Source organism: Rhinolophus sinicus, linkage group LG01 (genome assembly GCF_036562045.2).
Source record: "Rhinolophus sinicus isolate RSC01 linkage group LG01, ASM3656204v1, whole genome shotgun sequence".
Lineage (NCBI taxonomy): Eukaryota > Metazoa > Chordata > Mammalia > Chiroptera > Rhinolophidae > Rhinolophus > Rhinolophus sinicus.
In genome coordinates, this window is record NC_133751.1 from 207,973,970 (window position 1) to 207,997,869 (window position 23,900).

At 55.4% G+C, this 23,900-nt stretch overlaps 1 protein-coding gene across 6 annotated transcripts in view; it reads right to left on the reverse strand.

Annotated features, from left to right (window-relative positions):
• The window catches only part of HDAC4 (histone deacetylase 4), a 288,740-nt gene that overhangs the window by 135,855 nt on the left and 128,985 nt on the right, over positions 1–23,900 (reverse strand). For 3 of the 6 annotated variants that reach the window (XM_074316010.1, XM_074316014.1, XM_074316007.1), the window contains exon 3: positions 5,779–5,850. The exons of 1 other annotated variant lie outside the window; for it this stretch is intronic. In XM_074316010.1, the coding sequence (XP_074172111.1) occupies positions 5,779–5,850 (72 nt within the window). Of the gene's footprint in view, positions 1–5,778; positions 5,854–21,690; positions 21,935–23,900 lie in introns of those variants that run through there. 2 more of the 6 variants (XM_019711709.2, XM_019711705.2) reach the window with 2 other exon arrangements.

Sequence of the window (23,900 nt, forward strand, 5' to 3'; positions counted from 1 at the left end):
CAGCCAGCTTCGGGGAGCCAGAGCAGGGCCACCGACGTCCCCGCCCACTGCACTGCTACCAGGAATTGTGTGCTTCCCCCGCCTGTGCCTGTCGCCGGCCACACGGGGCTCTTCGTAGCCGTGGGTCCAGGGCCACAGTGACGACACAAGCTCCCTGGGGTAGAGCAGCTTGTGCCACACACAGGAACCCAACAGTATGCTTCCCACCCAGCGGAGGCGCCTGCAGCTTCCTCCTCACGCTGGGGATACTGCATGAGCAGTGGCGGGAGATGAGGCAACCACGCTGGGCAGGGTGGGCCATGGCCAGGCGGTGGGGCCGGGCTTGGGCTCAGCCAACATGGGGCGCCCACAGCACCGGCGAGGCAATTCTGGTCAAAACGCGCAGACTGAACACAGTCCTGCATCCGGCTCCCCCAGGATCCCACTAAAATACTATGTGGATTTTTTAAAAATCACCAACACAAATGGGAACAAATCCAGAGAGAACCAAGTTCTCAGTGAGATAACACGGGTGAGTGACAGGTGCACCAAATAGGGTCACACGCAGTGGCAGGGGACGGGGTCTTGACCCCCAGCCCGGGAGATGGAACCTGTTCCCCTGGGAGGACAGCACTGCAGTGCGTGGAGGGGAAACTTCCAAACTGGTGTCCACAGGACCACAAGCCAGGCCGCAGGTCACACTGTCACCAGAGGGCACGTGTCATTCACTTCACCACTGTGCTGGGGTCACCTCCCCTCAGATGAGGACAGTGGGTCCTGGGGATGTCATCGCAAAGGCTTTCTGGGCCAGTGGAGGGGGAGGCAGCCACGCTGGAGGAAGCAGCAGAGCCCAGAGGCTGGGCACGGGCAGACCGGGGGGCGGCAGTCAGCCAAGCCGATGGCCAGAAACATAGGAGGGTGGAGGGTGACGCAGATGTCTGCTGCACTTCCGGGTCACCTGATGCCCCAGCCAGGACAGCAGCACGTGACGCAGCAAGTGACAACGAGAGGCAGCCGAGGCTCAGAGGACGGGCCACCTACCTGCTGAGGGGAGGCTGGGGTCTGAGGGCCGCTGAGCATCGCCCCTGGTGAGCACGGCAGTGACTGAGAGCCAGAGGGCAGACGCGCTCTCTGGTCTGGAGCTAGTCCTGGCCCTCAGCTCCCCTGTTCCCCCAAAGTGACTCCCAGGCATTTCCGAACAGCTCGTAAATGAACCCGCCCATGCACAGCCTCCACAGATAAAGCTGCCGTTACTCTCGGGTGTTGCAGTATGTGGGCTACAGACTTGTAAATCTGGCCTTTAAGTCATGGCTATTTGCAGAGGGCCTCAGCTGAACTTGATGGAGGGAACTGGGAAAATGCTCAACATTTGTTAAAACTAAGCAAATCAAACTGGGGGAATTTTTTGCAGTGTTCAAATGGCCAGATTTCATTGATGTCTTTAAGGTCTGCATTTCATTTTTCCTCCAAAATTTCAAACAGACAAGAAAACAGGAAAAGCACTGCAGGCAACCTGCTACGCTATGCACACACTCAGTTGCGGGTGGGTGCTGAGAGCCCACTATGTGCTTGCACGCGCCCTACTGTGCGCCGGAGCGGAGCTCCTTACTGAGAAGTACAGAAGGAGACCACAGATCAGAGTAAAGCCTGCACCAGAAGAAGAAAGTCAAAGACCGCTCTATTCTTCTGCCACTCCTGCCTGGCATTTAACAGGTGTCACCCTTACGAGTCACCAAAGGCAGCCATTAGTCCTTTAGTGTGCTGCATCCGGCAGCCCAGCTTTACACTGAAAACACACAACAGTGTCAAGTAAGAGTCACACCTGAGGTTTCGTTAGCGGGAACCTACTTCCTAAGGTAATTAATAGCTTCCGGATCCAATGAAGGAAGGTTTCAAAGCTTTCCCTGAGGTCACATGTATCTCCTATTTGTGTTCGTTTCACATGTCCTCTCAACAAACCAAACCAAACAACGACAACAACAAAACAGGCCTGGGAGGTACAGAAGCTTCCAGCACCAGCAGACTTCCCTCCCACACTTCTGCTCAAAAATTCAAGAGGGATATCAAGGAATTCAGTAGCTGCTTTAACGGAACGGTGCTCAGCCTCCCTTTAAGATTTGGGGATCCATGGCTCGCGTCAAACCTCAGCTTTTTACTGGTTTGGATAAGTTCTCCAGAGTGTCTGTAGTTTAAGATTCCAGAATTTTCTTTTAAAAACTGTACCCTTGTAATATAGCCTTGAAAAGAAAGAAACTACCCTAACGCTCACAGGAAGGCACGTTAACAAGGGGCCCTGTACCGAGCACAACGGAGCCAGCAGCTCACATGAGAGGAACCTCCTGGGTACCATCCGCCCCTAAAACCAGCCGCCACCTCCTTCTGGGCGCAGAGGGTCACGACATTCGGAGGCTGTCTTTGCCCCCAGTGACACACCTGGAGAGTGGAAACGGGTCCTCACGCCATGATTTATATGCTGGGTGGCCCTAGAAAAGCAACTGTGCCTCAGACCCCTCTCCTTCTGTACGGAGGGGGGGAGCTGCAGTAGCAGCTGTGCAGAGTTAGCACGTGACCCACGGAAAGCCTGTGGCACCACCTCACTCTCGTCCTGCGTCCCCACTGCGCTCCAGCCGCAACGGCCCTCGCACCCCTGCGCTCATCAGGTCGACACTGCCCAGCAATGAGAGAAACCAACACCCAACACATTCGGTACAATGTCTCCTCTTCTGTAATAAACATCAGTTACTTTTAAGATCAGGGAAAACAGTCTGTTCCTTCAAAAAAATTACAATGATTCAGACATGAATGACGCACTTTTTTCAAGGCCCCTGTAACCTAGCGCTTGGCAGAGGTGGGTGCGTGACCCCGCGACATGTCTGCCCTCTTAGGGGAGCATCTCACCTTCTCAGTCCGCAAACCCCAGCATCGCTCCCTACCTAGCTCTGAGCCGGGGACGTGGCTTCCACGGGACACTTGCCCAGCCCCGGGTCTGTGCCCCGAGTCCCCGCCTGCGGAGGAAGAGGATGACCCGGGAAGGGAGGAAGGGCCGAGCCTGGTCCACACTGCGCCGTCCCACGTCTCCAACCCGGAAGCTGCCGTGAAGCAATGGCACGGAGACCATTGTATCTCAGCGCTTCGTGAGGCAAATGTGCTCTCTGTTTCATGACACAACAGTGCTAAAATTAAACATTCTTAAACAAGGAGAAAGAGGCAGGAGGAGGAGGCTCATATTTAAGAAGTTAAAGGAGACGGAGGGGAATCAGAATTCATTGAAAAGAAAGAGAATTTTGGCTTTTTCCTTCTATGATTCAGAGGCTCTAACGGGAGACATTTTTCTTGTATGAATTATCTCACGCCTCAATTCAAGACGGCACAGAAATAAAAGGTAGAAATGGTGCTTTTCTTTTGAAGGAAGACTTTGTGAGAACTGTACTGAAAGAGAACCACCAGCAGAAGAAAACTATGCTGACTGTTCCACAATTCGCAACCAGGACGAGCCACGCACTGAAAGGCCAGCGGTGGGGAGGCGACCGGGCGCTGTCCTGCCGAGTCCACGCTGTGTGCTCAGGGGACACGTGCCACGGTGAGTGGGGGAGAAATTCCTGCACGTGAAACATATGCATCAGCTTGTTTTCATGCCGCCAAGTGCAGGCGGCACTTAAGTTAAACCCAGTTGTTAGAGAAAGTACAAGCGCAAACTGGGATCGACATGAAAACACATCTAAGAATGTTTCAACCCCCATCTCATAAAAATGTGGCTTTAAAGAAATTCTTGTATTAATTTTCAATTTATTGTATAACATGAGATGAATATTTCTTCGTAGAATGTATTTTACAGGTTGGAATAAGCCGACATGGGGTTTTAAATACCTCCCTTCACTGCGAAAGCCTCCAAGGCCCCTCAGAGTGCTGCTGGCTTCGCGGTCAGGGCTGCCCACCCAAGGGTGGCGGCAGCTCGCGGGCACTGGCTGAGAATGATGGGCAAACACAGAGCCCCAGGGATGCGAATGAGCAACAGTGAAACCCAGCAGGAGCGCAGCCGAGCCTGCGCCGGCCCAACAGGAACCTGGTTCCAGCAAGTTAACAGTTCCCTTTGGTTTTGTGGGGCACCGTCCCCCACACCCCATCTCTCAAGTGGTAGCTCCCCCCAAAGGGGGAGAAAGGGTGTGAGGGAGACTGTCCTGGGACCCTGAACGGGCACTGTCACAGCTCCATCGGGCGTTGTCGTTAGCATCCGTCAGTGGGGCCTCAAGGGATGACACTGAGCCAGGAACTAACCATCAGACACACGGTTGAGCTTAGTGAGGACCCTGCACAGCAGCGGTGACGACCCCTAAGAACTGAGAAGACAAAGCTGAGCTCTTGGGTAACTTGCCTAAGGTCACACAGTCAGTGGGTCACCAGGAATCCAGGTCCCCTATGTCCATCTGTCTCTACACAAGGCTGGGAGTCCTGTGGTGGGTCTCAGCAGCCGGAAGTGCTTCCCAAGCCAGGAAAGTCGGGTGAAGCCCCCCCTCTTCTGCTTCACACATGGTCTATTGAGCTAGCCGCAAAGTCCCTTCCTGAGTCCCACACCAGGGGTGCAGGCCAGGAAGTTGTCTCAGAATGCCCAGTTACACTGACAAAAAGGGACCACAAGAGAGTGAAAACCTGCCCTGTCAAAGTCAGCACCTCCAGCAGCAACTTCAAAGGGCCCCACCCCGCCCCCGCCCCCGCCCCAGGCCCGGACCCACCCCAGCCCTGCCAGCCAGGCCACACCAGCCCCCCACCCCACCCCGAACCCTGGGGGACTAAGTAAACTGCTTGCTAGGTGGGAAGGTGAGGTAGAGGTGTGAGAACAGGAAGGAGACCAGCGCCCTGCAGGCCCTTGTAGGTGCAGCACAGAAACAGCAGCCCCAACTGCCTGGAAATGCCAGGAGACCTCGGAGAATCACTGTGCTAAGAAAGAAACCTCTCTGACACTCCAGCCTGGCCTCAAGCTTTGCCTTCCTAGGGGCCTGGGAATGTCAGGTAGTAGGTGGGTCTGACGGAGAAGGGGGGGCAGGGGCAGAGCAGGCCCCAGGAAACCTGGGTCCAGGAGGGGCCACGGAGCAAACACAGAGACAGAGGCCTTCGGGACATGGCGAAGGCAGGGCTCCAGCAGAGCCACCCTCAAAGGCCGGCTTAACAATGCACATGGGGAAGTGACAACAGTTCACTCACACCCCAGGCCTTTGGGAAGCTCGTTTTCTTCTCAGTCAGGACAAGTGGCCTGTGAAGAACCATTCCCCGTACTGAGTGCGAATCCTGGAGGACGCTGCACAGGGAGAGGAGTTGTACAGAAAAGGAAAGAAAACTGTTTCCACGGCCCTGAGGACTTGGAACGCGCTCTTTAAAGCGCACTATTTAGAAGTGGTGTGCATGGAATGAAAGACTTCTAATCACAGTTAGTGCTTTTCTGTTCATTAAAGAACCAAAAGGTGATTAGGAGGTCATCACATGCAGGCAGGTCACCCGTGAGAGGGCCAGGCCATGGACAGTGCCACCCGCCGTGGGCCTGGGGCTGCCTGGCAGCCGGGCCCCAGCTCCCGCTCACACTGGACAAGCCCCTGGCCCGGACAGAAAGGTGTGCGTTTCTCTGCCACCTGAACAGCATCAAGCCAGCGCCCATTGCATTCCCAGGACGGGCGGCTTGCTCTACCCCAGAAAAGGGGCCGCCAGCACGGAGCTGACAACCCAACCCCTTCTCTCCACGCTCCCTAATAAAGTGGGGCCTCCACCCAGCCGTGGGTGAGGGGGCGCCCCGGGATGGGTGTGGCTTACCCGTGCTGGGCATGTGGTTCACGCGGGTGGGGTTCAGCAGCTCCACGGGCTGGTCTCGGCCAGAAAGGCCATCTGTGGACAGAGAAAGCATTGGGCTTCAGAAACTGCTCGCATTTCAATGAAAATACTTTATGTTCAGAATCTGCTCGGAGCAACACCTCACTAACTATATAAACGCAGGTGTCCTTGTACTTTAAAAGGAGATGGTTTTCATTCCAGGTCATTTTTATTTGCTGAACTAGAAAATAAAAGTTCCTTTGTAGACTAACCCAAACAGTCCCCAAATGCCACGTGGTGGCCACCAACCGCCCGCCAGGCTGTCTCGGCTCACTTCTGTTTAGCAGCCACATTGCACCTACTTACGTTCCTCAGGAGTCAGCTTTTCTGCGATCCCACAGCAACGCTAAGATCACAAAAGCAAAAGAGCTAAGCCCCCTCCTCTCAGGTACCGACAAGCACTCTGGGTGTCGGGGATACAGGCCCCCAACAAGTGCCCTGGGTGTCAGGGATACAGGCCCCCAACAAGTGCCCTGGGTGTCAGGGATTGTGGGGACAGAGCCCCAGAGAGCAGTTTCCAGGCTCTCGGCCTCACGTGGAAAGGTGCTGGCTCGGTTATTAGTTGGCCATCAGCTGTTACTCCTTAGCCATTAGCCACTAATATAACTGCCATGGCTGGGCTAGTTGGTTGGTTGGTTGGTTGGCAGGCAGAGAAGCGGACGGCGGATTGCGGATCGTGTGGATCCTACTTCCTGTGTCTCGCCCGGCCGCCAGCGAGACTGGGATGCAGGAAGACCCCTTGTTGGGGTGCTGGCGCATGTTTGCTTCCTGTGTCTCCAACCTAGCTACCATTGAGAATATAGTGGTACGAACCCCCCATCCATGGCTCCGTGGGTGTTCCTTTTTGGCCTCACCATGTCTTGCGTTCTTATGTGGGGAGCGGGACCAGAGTCCCCACATGACAGGGATACAGGCCCCTGACAAACATCCTGGGTGCTGGGAATACAGCCCCCCCTGACAAGTGGCCTGGGTGTTGGGGACGCAGCTCCAGAGGCGGTTGCAAACAGCTGTGGGTGTGCTGGCACACCTGGCAAGAAATGCAGGAAGACACACAAACATGCTTCAGAGAAACACCTGGCCAGGTACTTACAACGTACAGAATTGCTGCTTTTAAAGCCCCTCGGACTGTACTTGGAACTATTTCCACGTATTCAGTGTCAGGCGAAGATGGAGCTGGAACCCGGCCACCACCCAAGTCTGCAGTGGGCTGCAGGGGGACTGCCTGACATTTCCCACATTCCCTAAGATAGGAACAAAAGAAAACTTGGGCAAAACTGCCAGGAATCACACTTTCCGTTAAAATTAGCTCCGACACGTGGTGTAGAACGGCACTGGACATGCTGGCGTGAAGGCATCTTGTTACCAATTTAAGGGCACTGGTGTCACGGAGCAGCCCAGCCTGAGCCTCAGACCGGCGTCCCCACCGCGACGCAAGCACCAAGTCCACAGAAGCTGGAACGAAGCCACGCTTTTTATCCAAAGGGGTAACACCTCACGCAGCCCTCAGATTCTGGTGTGCAACCCCTGCGTGATTTTGGAGATGATCGACATCCAAGGACAAAGCAGTGGCCCCAGGGAGATCTGAACGCCTGCTCTTGAGATGTGAGGCCACCCAGGAGGCTCCCGGGGTGCCCGCCATCGTGCCCACACAAGGGACGGCGCTGCCCTGGCTGTGCCCGCTGGGGCCTGCATCTCCTCTCCCACAGCAGCACCCTCCCCAGCTCGGGCAACTGGAACGTGTCAGAAGTTACAAGGAGGAGGCACTTTGGAGGTGTCGCCAGCCGCACTCCCTGAGTCGGGAGGACTGGAGAGACCGGTGTTGTGCCCCAGCAGTGGACACCAGCCCACAACTGTCCCAACTGCTGGCACCGCGGGCTGTGCTCCAGGAACGCGGCCACCCTGAGACGGCCTGAACACCGGCTGGAAACCCAACGCCACAGGCACGTCACTGCCCCTGAGACCGAGACAGCACAGGAAGTGCATGTCAAACCCTCCTCCTGAGAGTTAAGTGAAACCCACTTCATTTACCAACGCAGTGACTCATTTTCAACACTGAAAAATTCAGGGACGCATATAGGTTGATATTTTGACATCAAATCCCACTGTGAACACTTTTTGAAGCAGCTTAAGGCGTCTCGGAAACGCTGCAGGAGCTACAGGGGTCCGGCAGCCGGGGTGCCGGGGCTCTGCAGCCAGCTGAGGAAGCCCAGTCTCCGTCTGCCTCCCCCCAGCCAGCGGGCGGCCCCGAACTGTCCTCCCCGACACGCATCTCGTCAGGGCCCACCCTGAGCTCCCATCTGAGAGAAGCCTCTAGAACCAGAAACACTTAAGAAATTCGGGAGCCAGCCCCACGTCCTAATCTTACGAATGAGGAAACTGCAGCTTCCAGGCGGTCGTGGGCAGCAGGGCCCAGCACCCCAGCTCATAGACAGACCTGTTCTCCGCTGGGACTGACTCTGCCCCGAGCCTGAAGGTCTAACTACTCTAACACCGTGAGATTTAAGGATACATAACAGCACGGCCCTGTAAACACGCTGAGCTGGAAGCGCAGGAAATCTGCACGCCATCACTCCAGCGTGTAATGAAAGACACCGCCCATGTGCTTTCAATCTCTGGGTGGCCTAGCTGGGTCTTGGCTCCTCCAGGACTTCTCTGGGCCATGGCCTGGGGTACATCTTACTGCGTCATCAGGGAGAAATGAATCGTATGTGTGAACTGGTCGGCTCATCAGAAAACTGGGCCATTTGATAAGAGCGTGATGGATTCCACATGGGAACCTGAAGCCGAATGCGTCCCCCTGGTTCCGTGAGGGGACTCCTTGTGGTCGGTGTGCAAGGCCAGGCCCAGCTGACATGGGACAACCTGTAGTCACACCCCGACCCTGATACGGTCACACTTAGAAGCAGCGGAGGGAAAGTGTCCTGGCATAAGGTTACTATGAAGCGCCCGCCTCTCCAGAAAGGAGCCCCCGTGCGAAGCCACCTGCAAACACCAGCGGGATCTCTAAACACACGGGCCCCACAGAGTGGCCTGTCACCCGACACTGGCAGCAGATGGTGGGCAGGCAGCTTGGGCCTGAGACAGCTGGAAATCCCGCCAGAAGCGCCTCCACAGACACTCTCCAGGACGCCTTAAGCGGACGCTGCAGCCCCATCACGAAGGAGGGTGACAAAGGCCAAAAAACAGGTGTTCTCACAGAGGCAGCTGAGAGACCGGCAACGGGCAGGCCTCACCCTGACAGAGGAGGCGTCTCTGAGCAGCGCCAGCCTGGGCACGGGGAGAGGTGCACAGAGAAGGGCGTTCAGACGGGGCCGCGCCTCCCCGCCCTTCTCCCGGGTCCCGCTCCCTGGCCAGGTGCCCAGACTGCGACCCTAGGCATGCGGTGGAGACCCCGACATCACAGGGCAAAGACGCAGGCTGGGGCCCCCGGGAGCAGAGGCATGTAGGGCCTCCTCCAGCCTCTGGAGGATTCACACAGACACAGGAAGAGAGCGCCCTCCGCGGAGCGCCGGGCGCGAGGCTCTGGACGGAGCCCTGGGGCCAGAGCGACAGAAGCCGCACTTGAAGGAGGGGGAGCTACGAGCGCTGAGGGGACAGGTGAGAGCCCAGGGGGCTGTGACGTGAAGGACACCCTCCTTCAGGAAGAAATGACGGGGGAACACAGCCACGGGGGACACGGGACAGGCCCACGAGGACGGTGTGTCCCCAGCCCACTGCTCTCTTCACGCTCTGTTGTTGCAGACGTCCCGCTGCAGAGGGAGCTGAAGCGAGCAGCGCGCTTCCACCTTCATCTCCTCGGCTGACAGTTCTCAGACGGGAAGGAACAGTGGGGAACCTACACATCCAACAGCAAGGAGGTGAAGCAGCACCGTCCCCGGGGCCGCGAGACGCCCGCTGCCGGCAGGCTTCTTCCCTAACCTGCCTCCATCTGCGCACCTGCCTCTGAAACCCTGCGGGTGGGACAGTGCTCCTTGCCATCCCCAGCCGCGCCTCGACTGCACACATGCAGAAGACGGGAAGTTGGGAGCACGCGTGTCCTGACTCCCTTCAGTGTGACTGAGCACAGGTACACAGGGACACGGTCACATGTGCCACTGCAGCGGACCGAATCACGCTCGCAAAGAAACGGTCAGCAGAGTCTGTTTCAAGACCTAAGAACTAGCCTAAAATGAACAGTTTGCTGTAATGCAGCGTCCCCGCGGGCACGGCTGGCTTTTGGAATTCCACCTTGTGGGACATGCAGTGACGGATCTAACTGGGGTCACAGCCTTGGGAGCCCAGCTTTCACCTCACCTGGCTGGCTCCCCTCCTTCACACTTGTAGAAAGGGCCCGGCAGGGCTAAGCAATGTCCTGTGGTCGTGCACTTGGCACCCCCAGAACCCAACTCTGTCTCAACTAGACCAGTCACAAGCCTGAACTGGGCCTGGGGTAAAAGGTCACTCACCAAGTGTTGTACACTCACCCTACGGCTTCAGTCACAAATGCCGCCGGCTTCCCCAGCCCTAGGGATTTGTTCTACTTGGGATTAAGAAAGAGAGAGAAGAAAGCAGGGAAACAAGATAACACCAGAGAGAGAGAGAGAGAGAGAGAGAGAGAGAATAGAAAAAAAAATCAAACTACATCCCAGTTATAATTCAAATGCCCTCCTTCACTTTTCAGGTCCAAGTTTCCAAACTAGAAAACAGAAACTAGCTCCGAGTCTTCTATGGAACCTGCTGGAAAAGGCCGGCAGCCACCAGAGACACAGGCTGAGAAAGGCCCAGCCCCCAGCTGCACAGTGAAGACCCGACCGCTGCGGACCCAGGGCCAGCTGAGCCACCGACCCCTCCCAGGGCGCTCGGGCCAGACCAGGCACAGCCAACGGGCGGGGACGTGCATAACGTGGGCACCAAAGCAATTTCTGTGACAACGGCCACGGGATCCATAGGACAAAACAGAAAAGCAAGAACTTGAGACACGGACTCAAAAGGCCCCGCCCTCCTCGATGTACGTAATTAGCACCTAATTCCAGAGCGTCTGCACTGAACAGCCAACAACACTGTGTCTCATGGGCCAGTAAAGGCGGTACATGAGACACACACACAAGTGGCCTGTGCAGGGGACAGCAACTGTGGGAAACACCGCCCCCGCCCGCACGCGGCCACACCCACCCTGGTGGGCAGGAAAGGGTGCCTCCGAGTAACTGCAGGAGACAGTGACAGCAACCAGCTATTCGCGTGTTTATTGGCTTGTGAATTCAAGTCTTCTGTCCTTTTTTCTTTAAACTGGGTTGTCTTTTTCTCACTGCTTCAGGGGAATTCTTTACAAAATTCTGACTTTGAATCCTCTGTTAATTACAACTGCAGCTATCATTTCCAAGACTATGACTTCTCTTTCTTTAAGGTCACATGTACCAATCTTTCTTTTAAAGCTTATGTCTTTTTATGTCAGGTTTAAGAAACTTTCCCACCTGGAGGTTGCAAATGAGGTTTTCACCACATTGTCACCTAAAAGTCTTGCTGTCCTTCCTTTGTGTGTCTCTCATCTCCCTGGGATTGATTTTTGTGTGTGGCATGAGGTAGGGCTTGTTTTTCTCTTCTTTTCACGAGAAGAGCCAAATGTCCCATCCAGTATTAAGAAGTGTGACTTCACTCCTGATCAGCACCACTAGTTCTGTTACAAGCCAAACCTTTGTCCTGTTGGCCCATTTATTTATAGTTGTGCGATAATCACGCTGCCATAACTGGACCATGATTCTTAACAGCCAGCAAGGCAAGAGTCCCCACTGTCTTCTTCAGGATTTCCTGGGGACACGTTGGTCCTTTACCCCATCACATAAATGTTATTAGACTCAGCTTGACAAGCTCCACCAAAAAAAGGAAAACCAAACTCTTACTGGAAGTGCATCGTCTCTATAATCTGGGGGAAGAGAACCTTAACGAGGTGACATCTTCCGACCCGCGTACATGGACTATCACTTCATTTCATTTCTCTCAGAAACACTGTAGAATTCTGAGCGTAAAGAACTTGCAGAGGTGCTAGGCATTTGATGTTTTAAGTAAAATTTGTAATTGGTATTTTAGATTTAGATTTGAGTCTGCCAGTATATGGAAACACAGTTCATTTTCAGATACTGGTTTTGTAGGCCGTTCATTCTAATCACCACCTATCGTAAGTTACTGCATGTCATACGTGCCCGGTCCGTCACCTACGAGTCATGAGTGTGTTTCTTCCTTTCCAGACATCGAGCCTTTTACTTCTTTCCCTTGTCTGATTCTGGTAGCTAAGGAAGGTCCCTTCTATTCCTGGTTCACCGGGACTATTTTTAAATCACATATGTGTGCTCGGTTTTATTAAGTTTTTCTGTATCAGTTCCTGTGAGTAAATAATTCCTCCTTCCATCTGGTAACGTGGTGAAATTCCTTTTCTCATGTGAAACCAACTTTACATTCCTGGGATAAGCCACCTTGGGGCATCAGCTGCAGTGAGTTTTGGAGCAAAGGATAACAGCTCAAACAGACGTGAGGGCGTCCCATGGGGCCCCAAGTCACTCCTACCTGTGAGTCCAGACCTTGCCCCACATTTCAACACGGAACACACTTCACCTTTTGTCACGACAGGGAAGCTGCACACGTTAATATTCTCAAGTGTGCTCGGTGGGCACCGTCTGATGTAGTGAGTGAGACGGGGTGACAGAGTGGCCTGTCACCTGCTGTAGAGAACAGCAGTGCACACGCCTCACGGTCCTCGCGGAGCCAGTGGTCAGACACGCGGTAACAGAAGAGCTGGCCACAGTGACGATTCAGTCTTCCTTCTGTCTTTCATACACAAAGTCCTTACTTCAGCACAGCTGTAATTCACAGAAAGCTCGACTTCTCACATATTCTGCGTCTGCATCTGACATTACATGGTACGTTTGAGTCCATGTTGGATTCAGGTTTCCTCAGTTTCCCCAATGTCCTTTTTCTGTCCCAGGATCCCACATGACATGGAGGTGACACATCTTGGGCTCCTCTGGGCTCTGACAGTTCCCCAGACTTTCCCTGTGTTTGATGGCCTTGCCACTTGGAGGAGAACTGGTCAGGGTTTTCTGGAATGTCCCTCACTTGGGGTTTGTTTGTTTTTCTCATGAGTAGCTTGGGGTTAGGTGTCTTCAGGAGGAAGGCCACGGAGGTGACATGCCCTTCTCATGACATGAGGTCCAGGGAACATACTATGGACGTGACACAGCACCACTGCCATTGACCATGATCCCTGGCTGAGGCGTGTCTGTCAGGTGGCTCCCCGGTGGACGTGGGCGGTCCCCTTCGCCACACAGTGTTCTGCAGGAGAAAGTCACACGGACAGCCCACACCTGCAGCATTATGCTCCTTCCCGCCGCCCTCTCAGGAGTTACTGTGGGGGACCCACTCCTGGAGGGCAGCGCGGGCACCAAGATGGGGCAGCCTGGGTCTGGGTCCGAAGGAGAAGGCAGGAACCCAGGTGCAGGCAGGCTGCAGACGCCCCGGCATGGTGGCTGCAGGCCCTGGAGTCACCAGCTCTGCGGCTCCCAGGCCTGACCCCGGGCTCACAGCTGCCATTTCCCAGACTGTCTGGAGCAGGACCTCTGAGGCAGGGCAGCAACGGGCCAGCGTGAAGGTCTGGGTGAGAATGAATTCTGCATCTCCAGGGCACCCCCAGGCCTGGCGAGTGGGGGGCACGTTTTTTAGCAGCAAGAAAGACGGCGTTCCTGCACCTTCCTCCCTTTCTCCTCCTCTCTCTCTTGTGAACTCAAATCTAGTCGGGAACTTGCTAGAACAAAAGCAAAGGAAACAAGTTCCTCCCTAGGAAATGTCTGCGCTCCAGCGTCTGCGTTTGGATGCCACTCTCCTGCTCTGGCCCTTATCATCCCACGTGTCTGTGCCGAGCGGGAAGTTCTGGAGGGTGCGATGGCACCGGCTCCTGGACGCGGGGCTGGGCGTTCTGCCAACGGGCGGCAGCGATGGAGCAGATGTGACACAGCGTGTTCTGAACGAGGGTCCTGAGCCGGGGGCGGGGGTGTGCATGCCCCTTCTGTCCCGTCCAATCTGCAGCCAAGGCAGGTCTGGGGACACGTGGGGCTCCGTGAGGTGAAGGGGCCTCGCGACAATGCTGGGGATGCCAACGGCATGAACGCCAGGGCTGATGGTGAACAAGAGCAGCTCAGGGAGGACAGGCGCATTCCTGCGGTGGGGACGGCGGTGCTGCCGTGTATTGTCAGTCAGGTCAACGCAGCAAAACGTTTTCAGCAAGAAGGTTAGCCTTCCTGAGACGGACAGAAGTTACAGAGTTCTCTACTCGAGGGTAAGATGGCTCTTCTGCTGCCTGCACAAACACGGAAGGGCAGCCTCGGGCCTCCGGCACACGGTGGGGGCGGCACTGCAGAGGCTCACCCCACCCCAGCTCCTAGAGGGCACAACCCCTCACGTGGTGTGTGAGTCAGTGTGGAATCAGTGGGGTATCTATGGATTCGGGGGCCAGCAGGCCTCCCCACAATGTCGACGTGAAACCAGCGTTGCCCTGCACCTAACCTAAGTGACCTGTGGGCCAATTTTACTGGAAATTTGACCCTCTTATTCAATTAAATTATGAAAGAGCTCCGTACACTGAAGAGTCAGGGCTCAGAGGTGGAACAGGCCCATCAGGTCAGCAAACACTCGCCACCCCGCCCCCCTCACCTGGCCTACGCCTGGCCTGAACACCCCCGAGGGGCTGCAACCCCACACAGAGCAGGACCTGTCCCCAGCAGCCTCTCCGCTTTCCGCCAGCTTGGCTGACAGTCCTCCGGGCTTCACCTGCCTCCCTTTCTCACAGGCCACATCCGGCAGTGCCCTGGGCCCCGCTGACACAGGCACCCCTTGGACAACGACTGACGTCCGCTCCATAAACTCAGGCCACCAAGTGGCATTGCCTTGGTGGGTTCTGCTAAGAGCCTCAAGCCCAACCCATTCAATGTTTCTTTTCCTCTCCCAGCAAGTTATTTAAAAATACCAAAGTTCTATAATAAAGCTATGTCTGCCCGTTAATAGAAATTAAACTTGAACAAGGTAAGTACTGTGAATTCCCGCGGCTTCTCCAACACGGTTCATGTGCGTTTATCAGAGAAAATGAAAGTGGAAGAAACGTTCTTTTTCTCCTCAGCGCTATTTGCTTCGGGACAACTAGGCAGATGCACCGTCACGGCTAACGTGTGACACACGTATGGCTCCCTGCGAAGTGTCATGGCCAGCTCTAGCTACCAGTTACAGCAAACGAGCGGAGAGGGGCGTGTCTGAAGGATCCGGGAGCTTATGCTCAGTCAAGTGGACTGACGAGACCCCCAGGAGACGGCCCTGCTCCCTCACGGGGTGCAGGGGGCAGGCTGCCCCAGGTTACAGGTTTCAGACACGGCCCCCAATCCCAACGTCTACATCTGGCTTTGAACAAACTGTAAAAAGGCATTTTTTAAGACAAACAGGAGAAATTGAACATAGTTTAGATATAAGATATTAGGAAATAGTATTCATTCTGTTGAGTGTGACAGTGAAGTATTTATGTGAAAATGCTGTGGCATCTGGGATTTGATGGAAATCTCCCAGGTGGGGGAGGGGGCTGATGAAGTGGGAACGGACGGAAAGCTCGGGGCCTGAAGGCAGAAAATGGGCACAGCCTCACTGTATCAATTGTCTCTTTCCTCGTAGTGAAGTTTATCGTAACAGAACTATGTCAAGAGATGCTAAGGTTAAGACAAGGCTCAGACACCGCCAATTCAGTAGCCTCTGTCCTCTCTCAGCATCACGCGCTCACCTGCCTGACCAGTCCCCTCACTGTCTTCCTTACACTCCTGGGTGTGTGACCAGCTCTAGCAGTGCAGCCAGCACTCCTCAACAAGCAGGCCCTGGGCATCTGGGCTGTGACAGTGACCAGAGGACAGGGGCCAGCCCAGCATGGGCAGGCATGGCACACCCCCGCCCCTGTGGGCAGGGCCCTCGCCTGCGGGCTTCTCCGTCAGTGCTTCCTGATCTCACAGGCCCGGCAAGGTTCGATGTCTAACACCAGAAGTGGGGAAACGCTGCCTCGCCCACACCTAGTATTTGAGATTCGATCCACAAAACCAGAAAACTTTGGTAACGAGGAGAGAACACAGCGCCGACCACAGCCGCAGGAGGAGTACAGACGCAGCGGCCGGAGGGCACAAGGCGTGGGGTCTGTCCTGTCCCCATGGGGCCTGGCTGGGGCACAGAGCTGGACAGCCCGGAGCAGCAAGTGAGAGGGCGGGGACATGAGGGAGTGAGCAAAGTAAACAGCTATGCGGGTGGGCAGTGCTGGCGTCCAGGCGGCAGTGTTCTGGGTCAGACAAAGCCAGGCTCTGTGCTCTGTGGTCGGAGGCTACGTTTCCTGGAGGGGCCTTCTTAGCAAGGCTTTCAGCCGGTCCTGCAGGCCCGTCTGTCCTTCCCCCTCCTCCCTAAGAGAGACAACACCACAGCGACAGCTCTCACTGTTCCCACCGAGTGACACAGTCTAGCTTAATCATCAATAAGCGATGCAGAAAAACCAGGAGAAAATGTCCCAGCCACTTGAAAACAGATGTCCCTGCCCCTGGGAGGGTATGTGTGTGCCCCAGGGAGGACATAATGGGTTAGTCATCCTCAAGCTGCTCTGGAGAGCATGACCCCATGGGAAGGGAATAACCTCCAGGCACCCCGCAGGTCCCCGAGTGTGTAAGGGTACCGGGCACGAGAGCCACCCCGCAGGTCCCCGAGTGTGTAAGGGTACCGGGCACGAGAGCCACCCCGCAGGTCCCCGAGTGTGTAAGAGTACCGGGCACAAGAGCCACCCCGCAGGTCCCCGAGTGTGTAAGAGTACCAGGCACAAGAGCCACCCCGCAGGTCCCCGAGTGTGTAAGGGTACCGGGCACGAGAGCCACCCCGCAGGTCCCCGAGTGTGTAAGAGTACCGGGCACAAGAGCCACCCCGCAGGTCCCCGAGTGTGTAAGGGTACCAGGCACGAGAGCCACCCCGCAGGTCCCCGAGTGTGTAAGGGTACCAGGCACGAGAGCCACCCCGCAGGTCCCCGAGTGTGTAAGGGTACCAGGCACGAGAGCCACCCCGCAGGTCCCCGAGTGTGTAAGGGTACCAGGCACGAGAGCCACCCCGCAGGTCCCCGAGTGTGTAAGGGTACCAGGCACAAGAGCCACCCCGCAGGTCCCCGAGTGTGTAAGGGTACCGGGCACGAGAGCCACCCCGCAGGTCCCCGAGTGTGTACGAGTAACAGGCACGAGAGCCACCCCGCAGGTCCCCGAGTGTGTAAGGGTACCAGGCACGAGAGCCACCCCGCAGGTCCCCGAGTGTGTAAGAGTACCGGGCATGAGAGGTACCCAGCAGCCCACCAAAGGACACACACAAATCTGAGCATCCCGCCGGGTGGGTTAGAACTGTTCCCAGCACAGGTTCCCTGGATGGATTCAGGAGGACAGAAAATACGGTCATTAGGGCAAAGACGTCAGCCACTCTGATACCTACGCGTACATAACCGCAGCTCGGCCAACGCTCGGACCCACCTACGTATCTGGGACAACCAAAGGCACACCTCCTCCGTGGTGCCCATCACCACTCTTCCGCAGGTGTCCCGTCTTCTTACCTGCCCAGCCACCTAACGAACGATTCCTACCTGAATGCAGCCCGCCAGCTGGAAGGAGCAGACCTCCGCATGGGAGGCCATGGCCAGGGGGCCCAGGGCGCTTAGGGCCCCCCCTCCACCCATGATGGACGGCCTGGCTTCCATCCATTTTTAGTGAGAACTCAGACGCAGTTTCCTGTCTTAGAGTGGACAAAGGGAGTACACACCATGCTGCAGAGCAGGGCCGAGGACATGCTCTGCCACCCTACCTGCACGCAGGATGCCAGCGCGAGCCCCAGCGACACAGGACACCGGTGCCATCCCACCTGGTGGAGGGGGCATCTTCTGAAAATGTGAGCCAGCAACTGCAGCCACGTGACAGGTGAGCCGCCCTCCCACAGCCCTTTCCGCACTGCTCAGCATCAAAACTTAACTGAAAGGTGTTTGTGGTTAAGGGGCAAGACGGAGAGGGAAGTTTCGTGTTAGTAAACAGCTCATGAGAAATGTGTCAGTAGCTCGTAACAATCAACTAAAACAGGCCTCAGAGCAAGTGCGTGCAGGTGTGTTACGTGTGGCTGGACAGCAGTGATGCTGAGAAGGGGACAGAACATGGACTCTCGCTCACCTTCCCCCAGCCTCGCCGGCCTCCCAGGCATTTCTTGTCCAGGGGACAGAGAACGGGTCCTTCCTGTAATGACTGTTTCAGAGGTGACCGGGCACCCAGCACACTCGCGTCATGCGTGGCCACGCCGGCCACGGAGGGACCTCCAGCCACTGGGCTGACCCCCAGCAGCAGCAGCCCCAGGAGACACTCGGCCCTCAGGGAATCGTCAGACAAATGTCCAGAACTAATGTCCAGGCTGACGGGCTGACGGGCAGAGGGGCTGGGAGGCTTCCTCCCCGGGCGCCCTTCAGGTCAGCGTTCGCTTCAGGTCACTGAAAGTCTGTCAGTTTTCCTAAAATGTTGTTCTGGCCACACCTGGTCTGAACTAAACAACAAATTCACTTTCTAAGTCAGAACTGCCGGCCGGCCAGCGCTGGGCCCTGGCTCTGGCCGGGCATGAGGCTGCGTCACTCACATTCGCTGGTTTGCGCCTCACCAGGGAAACAAATGGCGGAAGTATCTTCCTGTCCCCATTTTAAAGATGAAGTAAGAGAGACAGAGAAGGTCATCCTGATCAAGGTCAGGGCCAACTCTGCAGTTCTGCGTCTCCGCCTCACCCACAGGCCCATCTCACACTGACGCGGGGCCCGGATGGACCCCACAGCGAGGCCGGGCCTCGTCCGGGCCGCACCTCTCCTTGACCTGCCTATAGCTTAACAATAGCTCTTCCCCTGCCTCGGAAAGTCCAGTCCCAGTTCCGTCTTAGGAAATGCCCTAAACTTATGATTAACACCCTAAGGCTTACTGGTCACAATCTCCATGGTCTCCGGCTCCTCCCGTCCCTGTCCCTGGGCTGCCGATGCCACAGGAGAACCGCCTGGCACAGGGCAGGCTCCGTGCAGACCCTGCGACCGTCATGTAGTCTCTGGAGGAACAGCTTTCCCTTTACATACCCCCAGCCAGACTGAGAACATGAAGCAATTCTTGGAGGTGTAAACCCGCTGCCATCTCAGACCACCCGTGCTCTGGTAATAAACACTTATCCTATGGCCCGACTCCTGTGTCTGTCTATTGGCCGAGCGGCGCAGGCAGCACGAGTCCTGGACTCGTTTGACCTCCGGTTTCAGTATCATTTATTCATTCATTCATCAAATCTTACTGAACTAGTGATGGAGAGACTCCTAGTTCTGGGGATACAGAGTCCCTGCACCCCATCTCCACTGGCGAAGAGGAGATGGCCCATCAAGGCAGGCTGTGTGGTGTCGGGCTGCAGATAAACACCACGTGCGAGGAATGTGACTGGGGACTGCTCCTTTATCTACAGTGGCCGAGGAGGGCCCTCGTGAGGTGGTGACGTGGGCGCAGACCCGAGTGACAGGTGAGAAGGAGCTGCGTGAACTCTCCCAGGAAGAGCGTCCCAGGCGAGGGGACAAGTTCGAAGGCCCTGAGCTGGAACACGCCTGGCAGGTTCCAGGACCAGGACAGCCACAGGCACTGGAGGCCACCGTGAGACTCGTGTTCCGACTTCTGCCTTAGGGGCTCTTTCTGCTGCCACGAAGACTATGAAGCAGGGCTGGGCCCTGAAGAGGGAGATGGAGGCAGGAAGAACCGGAGTCTGGTTCTCAGGTCCAGGGCGAGTCCAAGGGCACGAGCCATGGAGCTGGGAGCCGTGGTCCATTTGGCCTCGTGTGAAGCGGAATCATCAGCACATTGGGACGGACAGGACGTGGGGCGGGGTGGCAGGCAAAGCCGCGCTTGCTGGCGGAGGCGCTGGGTATCGGGGAGGCAGGGCTCGCCACTGACCGACCCGGTGCACCTCCTCGTCCTTCGGAAGACAAACAGAACTTCCACACCGCCTCTAATCGTTACTTTATGACCGTCTCAGAAAACAATTGCACCTAAATGTTCAAGATTTGTCAATGGTTCAAAATTCAAGTGAACATGTAGCTGAGTTTCACTTATTCCGCTCACTTTGCCAGTTTTTAATCCAGACGCAGCTCCCCACCCATCCTTAACAACTCTGCCATCCAGACAGCAGCATGATGGGTGGGGCCCGGGTCCTCTGAAATATTTATTAATCTCTTTAGTGGAGCTGCTAAGGAAGAAAGTAAGAGCTTAATATTACATGATACACACTCCACCCAGAAATCCTGCGTCAGGAAACAGAACCTAAAACACATACGGTGAAAGTGTGTTTCACTTGTGTAGCTGGTGCTTCACACTGGTTTTCTCTTGGCTCCCCCACTGCAGATTAGTTTTCCCTTCCTGATAAGTCTGTCCAAGTGCAAGGTTGCTGTTTCGGAACAGAGCCTGTCTGGAGGGGGAGGGCTTGACTTGCACCACTGAGCGGGGCGTCTCCCAGTCCCATCCGCGTTGCTACATGTTTCCCGATAGGATGACCAGGTGTCCTCTGGTCAAATCAAACACCCTGGGTTAATTTCATTTCTCTGACAAACAGTGTCAGGAGCCAAGGGTGCCCCAGACATGGCACCACGTGCTAGAAACCCCACGCTGGTGGAGGCACACACCCTGCTCCCGAGGGCCACGGGGAGGACATGCACGTGGTAACAGCGCTGTCCCCAGCACCCAGGGTCCAACCCTGATGATGCACCCAAAGACCGTGGACCCCTCACCAGAACCAGTAGAAGTGACAATGAATTGCAGCCTGTGCCAATGTGACAAGAAACTCACATCTGTGTGACCTGAAAACCAACCGCCCTCCCCAGTGGCTTAGCCAGGGCAGCTCCGCACTGTGGCTGCTTGTCCCCATCTGCTGCTTGGGGACTGTCAAGGGCTTGAGCCTCCCTGCAGCCACTTATCTAGGGGCAGCAGGGTAGGTACAGAAGGAAGTACTGTTTCATCGGCGTGGAAGCCTCCAGAGGCAATGGTTTCAGTGCTCGCCACCAGCAGAGACATGTGACAGTCGGATGTCCTGACATCTTCACCCAGGGGAAGCAGGTTGGAAGGGACCCAACCGCAAGGTGGCTGGGAAAGGTGCTCCCTCCCTGGAGGCTGCCATGCTCCACGCACCTGCCCACCACCTGGCTGGGAAGCCTGAGCCGGCCTGTCATGTCCCAGCAGGGCCCTGCCACCAGGGGTCAGGGTTAGGGTTAGGCCACCAGAGGTCGTAGCGAAAGGAAGACGAGAGAACACCGTCTCATGAATTTTGCTGGGAGAGAAGCTGCCAGATCTGGGTCATGGAAAGATCTTCCTCTGCCCCGTGGGGCCCCTTCACCTCCAGTGTGCACCCCAGGTTTTATCTAAAGCCCACAGGACCCCTTCACCTCCGTACCTCCAGTGTGTAACCCAGATTTCATCTAAAGCCCACATCAACAGACAAGCGGCCAACAAGTCTGAAAAGGGCCCCCAGGGACCTGCTCGTTCCGGAGCCTGGAGCCCGCACAGAGTATCACAGACAGGGCTGCCAGGCAGAGGGAAAGGGGACCTGCAACCAGAGCGGAGTCTGTGTCAGAAGCTTTAAAGCAGTTCAAGTTGTATCTGCTTAAATTTTTGTACCACCTAATAACATGCACATTGTTTTTTTCCTAAGTTATATCTATTTTATAAAATTTTAAAACATGATTTTTTATAACAAAAAGATGGGGGCACACAAGTCATGCCACCCACATGCCACAGCGGTTAGCATTTTACAGACCTGCAGACGATTTCCGGTCCCCGCGAACCCCGCACACGCGCAGCGCCCACCCGCTTCCCACGCGCAGGGGCCTCGGGCCGCGCGGCTCTCCCACTGCTCAGGCTGCGGACGTTCACAGGCCGAGCGACACGCGCAGTCCCCGGGGTCTCGTGTCATCACTTCCCTCGGGAAGGCTGCGCACACACACTCGCCTGGCTCCTCCGCAGCCTGCGGAGCCCAATCTTACATGCCTGTTACACAATATGATCTACTCTACAGATGGCAACTTCCCCAAATCGAGACTAACTGAACTGATCACGAATCCTCTTACAACCATTTTTACACAACACCAACTTCAGTTTCTAAAAATACACCGATTGCACTGTATCATGTTCTACTTCAATCTTCTAAAAATAGAGCTACTGACAGGAGCAGCGATTTGCCGTTAGATGTTAATGTCAGTGACAGGACACAGATTTCTGTCCCTTTTATTCTTTCCAGCCTGCAGTTTCCGCACGACCACTGAGAAGTCCCGGTCACCTGCGGCAGGTGGCACTGGGGTTTTGGCGGGGAGTGCAGAGCCCAGATCCACTCCTAGGTGTCCCTGATGTCACACAAACGGCCTGACCAGTCTGTGCCTCATTCTCCACATCTGCAAAATGGGTGAAATGATCCCCCTCCCCTCAGAGGACCAGGAGGACTGATCAGGCTACTGTGTGGGCGCCTGGCCTGGCACCTGGCTCACGGGACCTGCTCACAAACAAACAGCAGCGGCATGTGCCATGAAAACCCGGGCTGCGCCAGCGGGGCCTCTGACGTGCATGTCCGTCAGCAGTGGGTTACTTCCCAGGTCTGCACAGTAACTAAACAAGAAAATCAAGAGGCACAAAGGGTTGAACAACGGGTAGCTTTTGCCTCAAGAGCTCTAATGTCCCACGGAGGTCCTTCTTGAGGACTGGCCAACAGCCAGTGCACGCCACCTGCCCTCCCTGCTTGAAGAACAGATGTGGCCCCACGCCGCCTGCCCTCCCTGCTTCTCCTCCAAAGGACAGATGTGGCCCCATGCCAAACTGGAGAGGGGCACAATTTCCAAACAGCCAAGACATTAAAAATGACTTTTGAAACAACCTTTCCAAATTTTGAAAGCTCCAGAGTTTTAAGAACAGATATATCCAAGTTTTTAGACTATAAGCCCTTATCTTCTATGTTTTATAAGAGTAATTTTTGAATTAAGAAAAAAGTAGACATAAAATCAGTTCTCTCCCCGAAACCCCCCACACGTACCTGCACACTCTTACTTTCCAGACTGTTCCCCACAAGCAAACCACCCGCCAATGCTTCCTGATGAAAGCCCACTGGACCGGGCCACACGGGCCTCTTTCTGGCTAAGCCCCCACACCTGCCGCCTCTCAGCCAAGTGTCCCGTGCACCTGGCAGGGCATGGAGCAGATGGGATCCTGAGACATTTTCATTCCCAAAGTTTACCTACTTTATAGATTACCTGAATTGATGGCATAGCCTCACCTTCTCACATGACGTTACAATTCTTGGAACAGAGTCATTTCAGTCTTCAACATTCAAATCCGATGAAAACCACAAACCACTGTATTTGTTTGTGACAATGAGTAGGGTCACGGGGCCAAGGAAATCTAGAAATCACACCAAGACAAAACCCCAAAAGGCAGCCTTTTTATATAACCAATTTCCTTGGCTTTTCACCTGTGTAGACAAGTACGTCCAACTACTTAGGCATAGGGCAATCTGTAATTAAAATGAGCACCCTTAGGGGGGCCCAGGTTACGACTGGTTGGCATTAAAACAAACAGTTAGAAGGAGGGGCCAGCCTTTCACTCAGCGACAAGAAAAGAGGAACTGGAAACAACAGTGGTCCACCCTGTGGGGGTTGGCCGATGTACTGAACTAACAGGGACACCTGTGGCAAAAACCACAGTCACGCTCGGGAAAACACAGCTCCTACCAGAGTCCAAAACGCAGATTGAACAATATGCAAAGTCATCACAACTTAGATTCCTGAACCTCGCTAGGCTTAGTCCAGGAGGACCCCTCCCCTCCCACTGCCAAGAACATGGAAATGGTGAGCACAAAACAAAAAAATCCAGCTGCAATTTTATATACAGAGTTGAGCTTAAAAGAGAGAGTCCAGTTACCCGGAGGGAAGAGGAAAAAAGTACTCGAATCAAGTGCACTAAGACACAGACGTGGTCCCACGT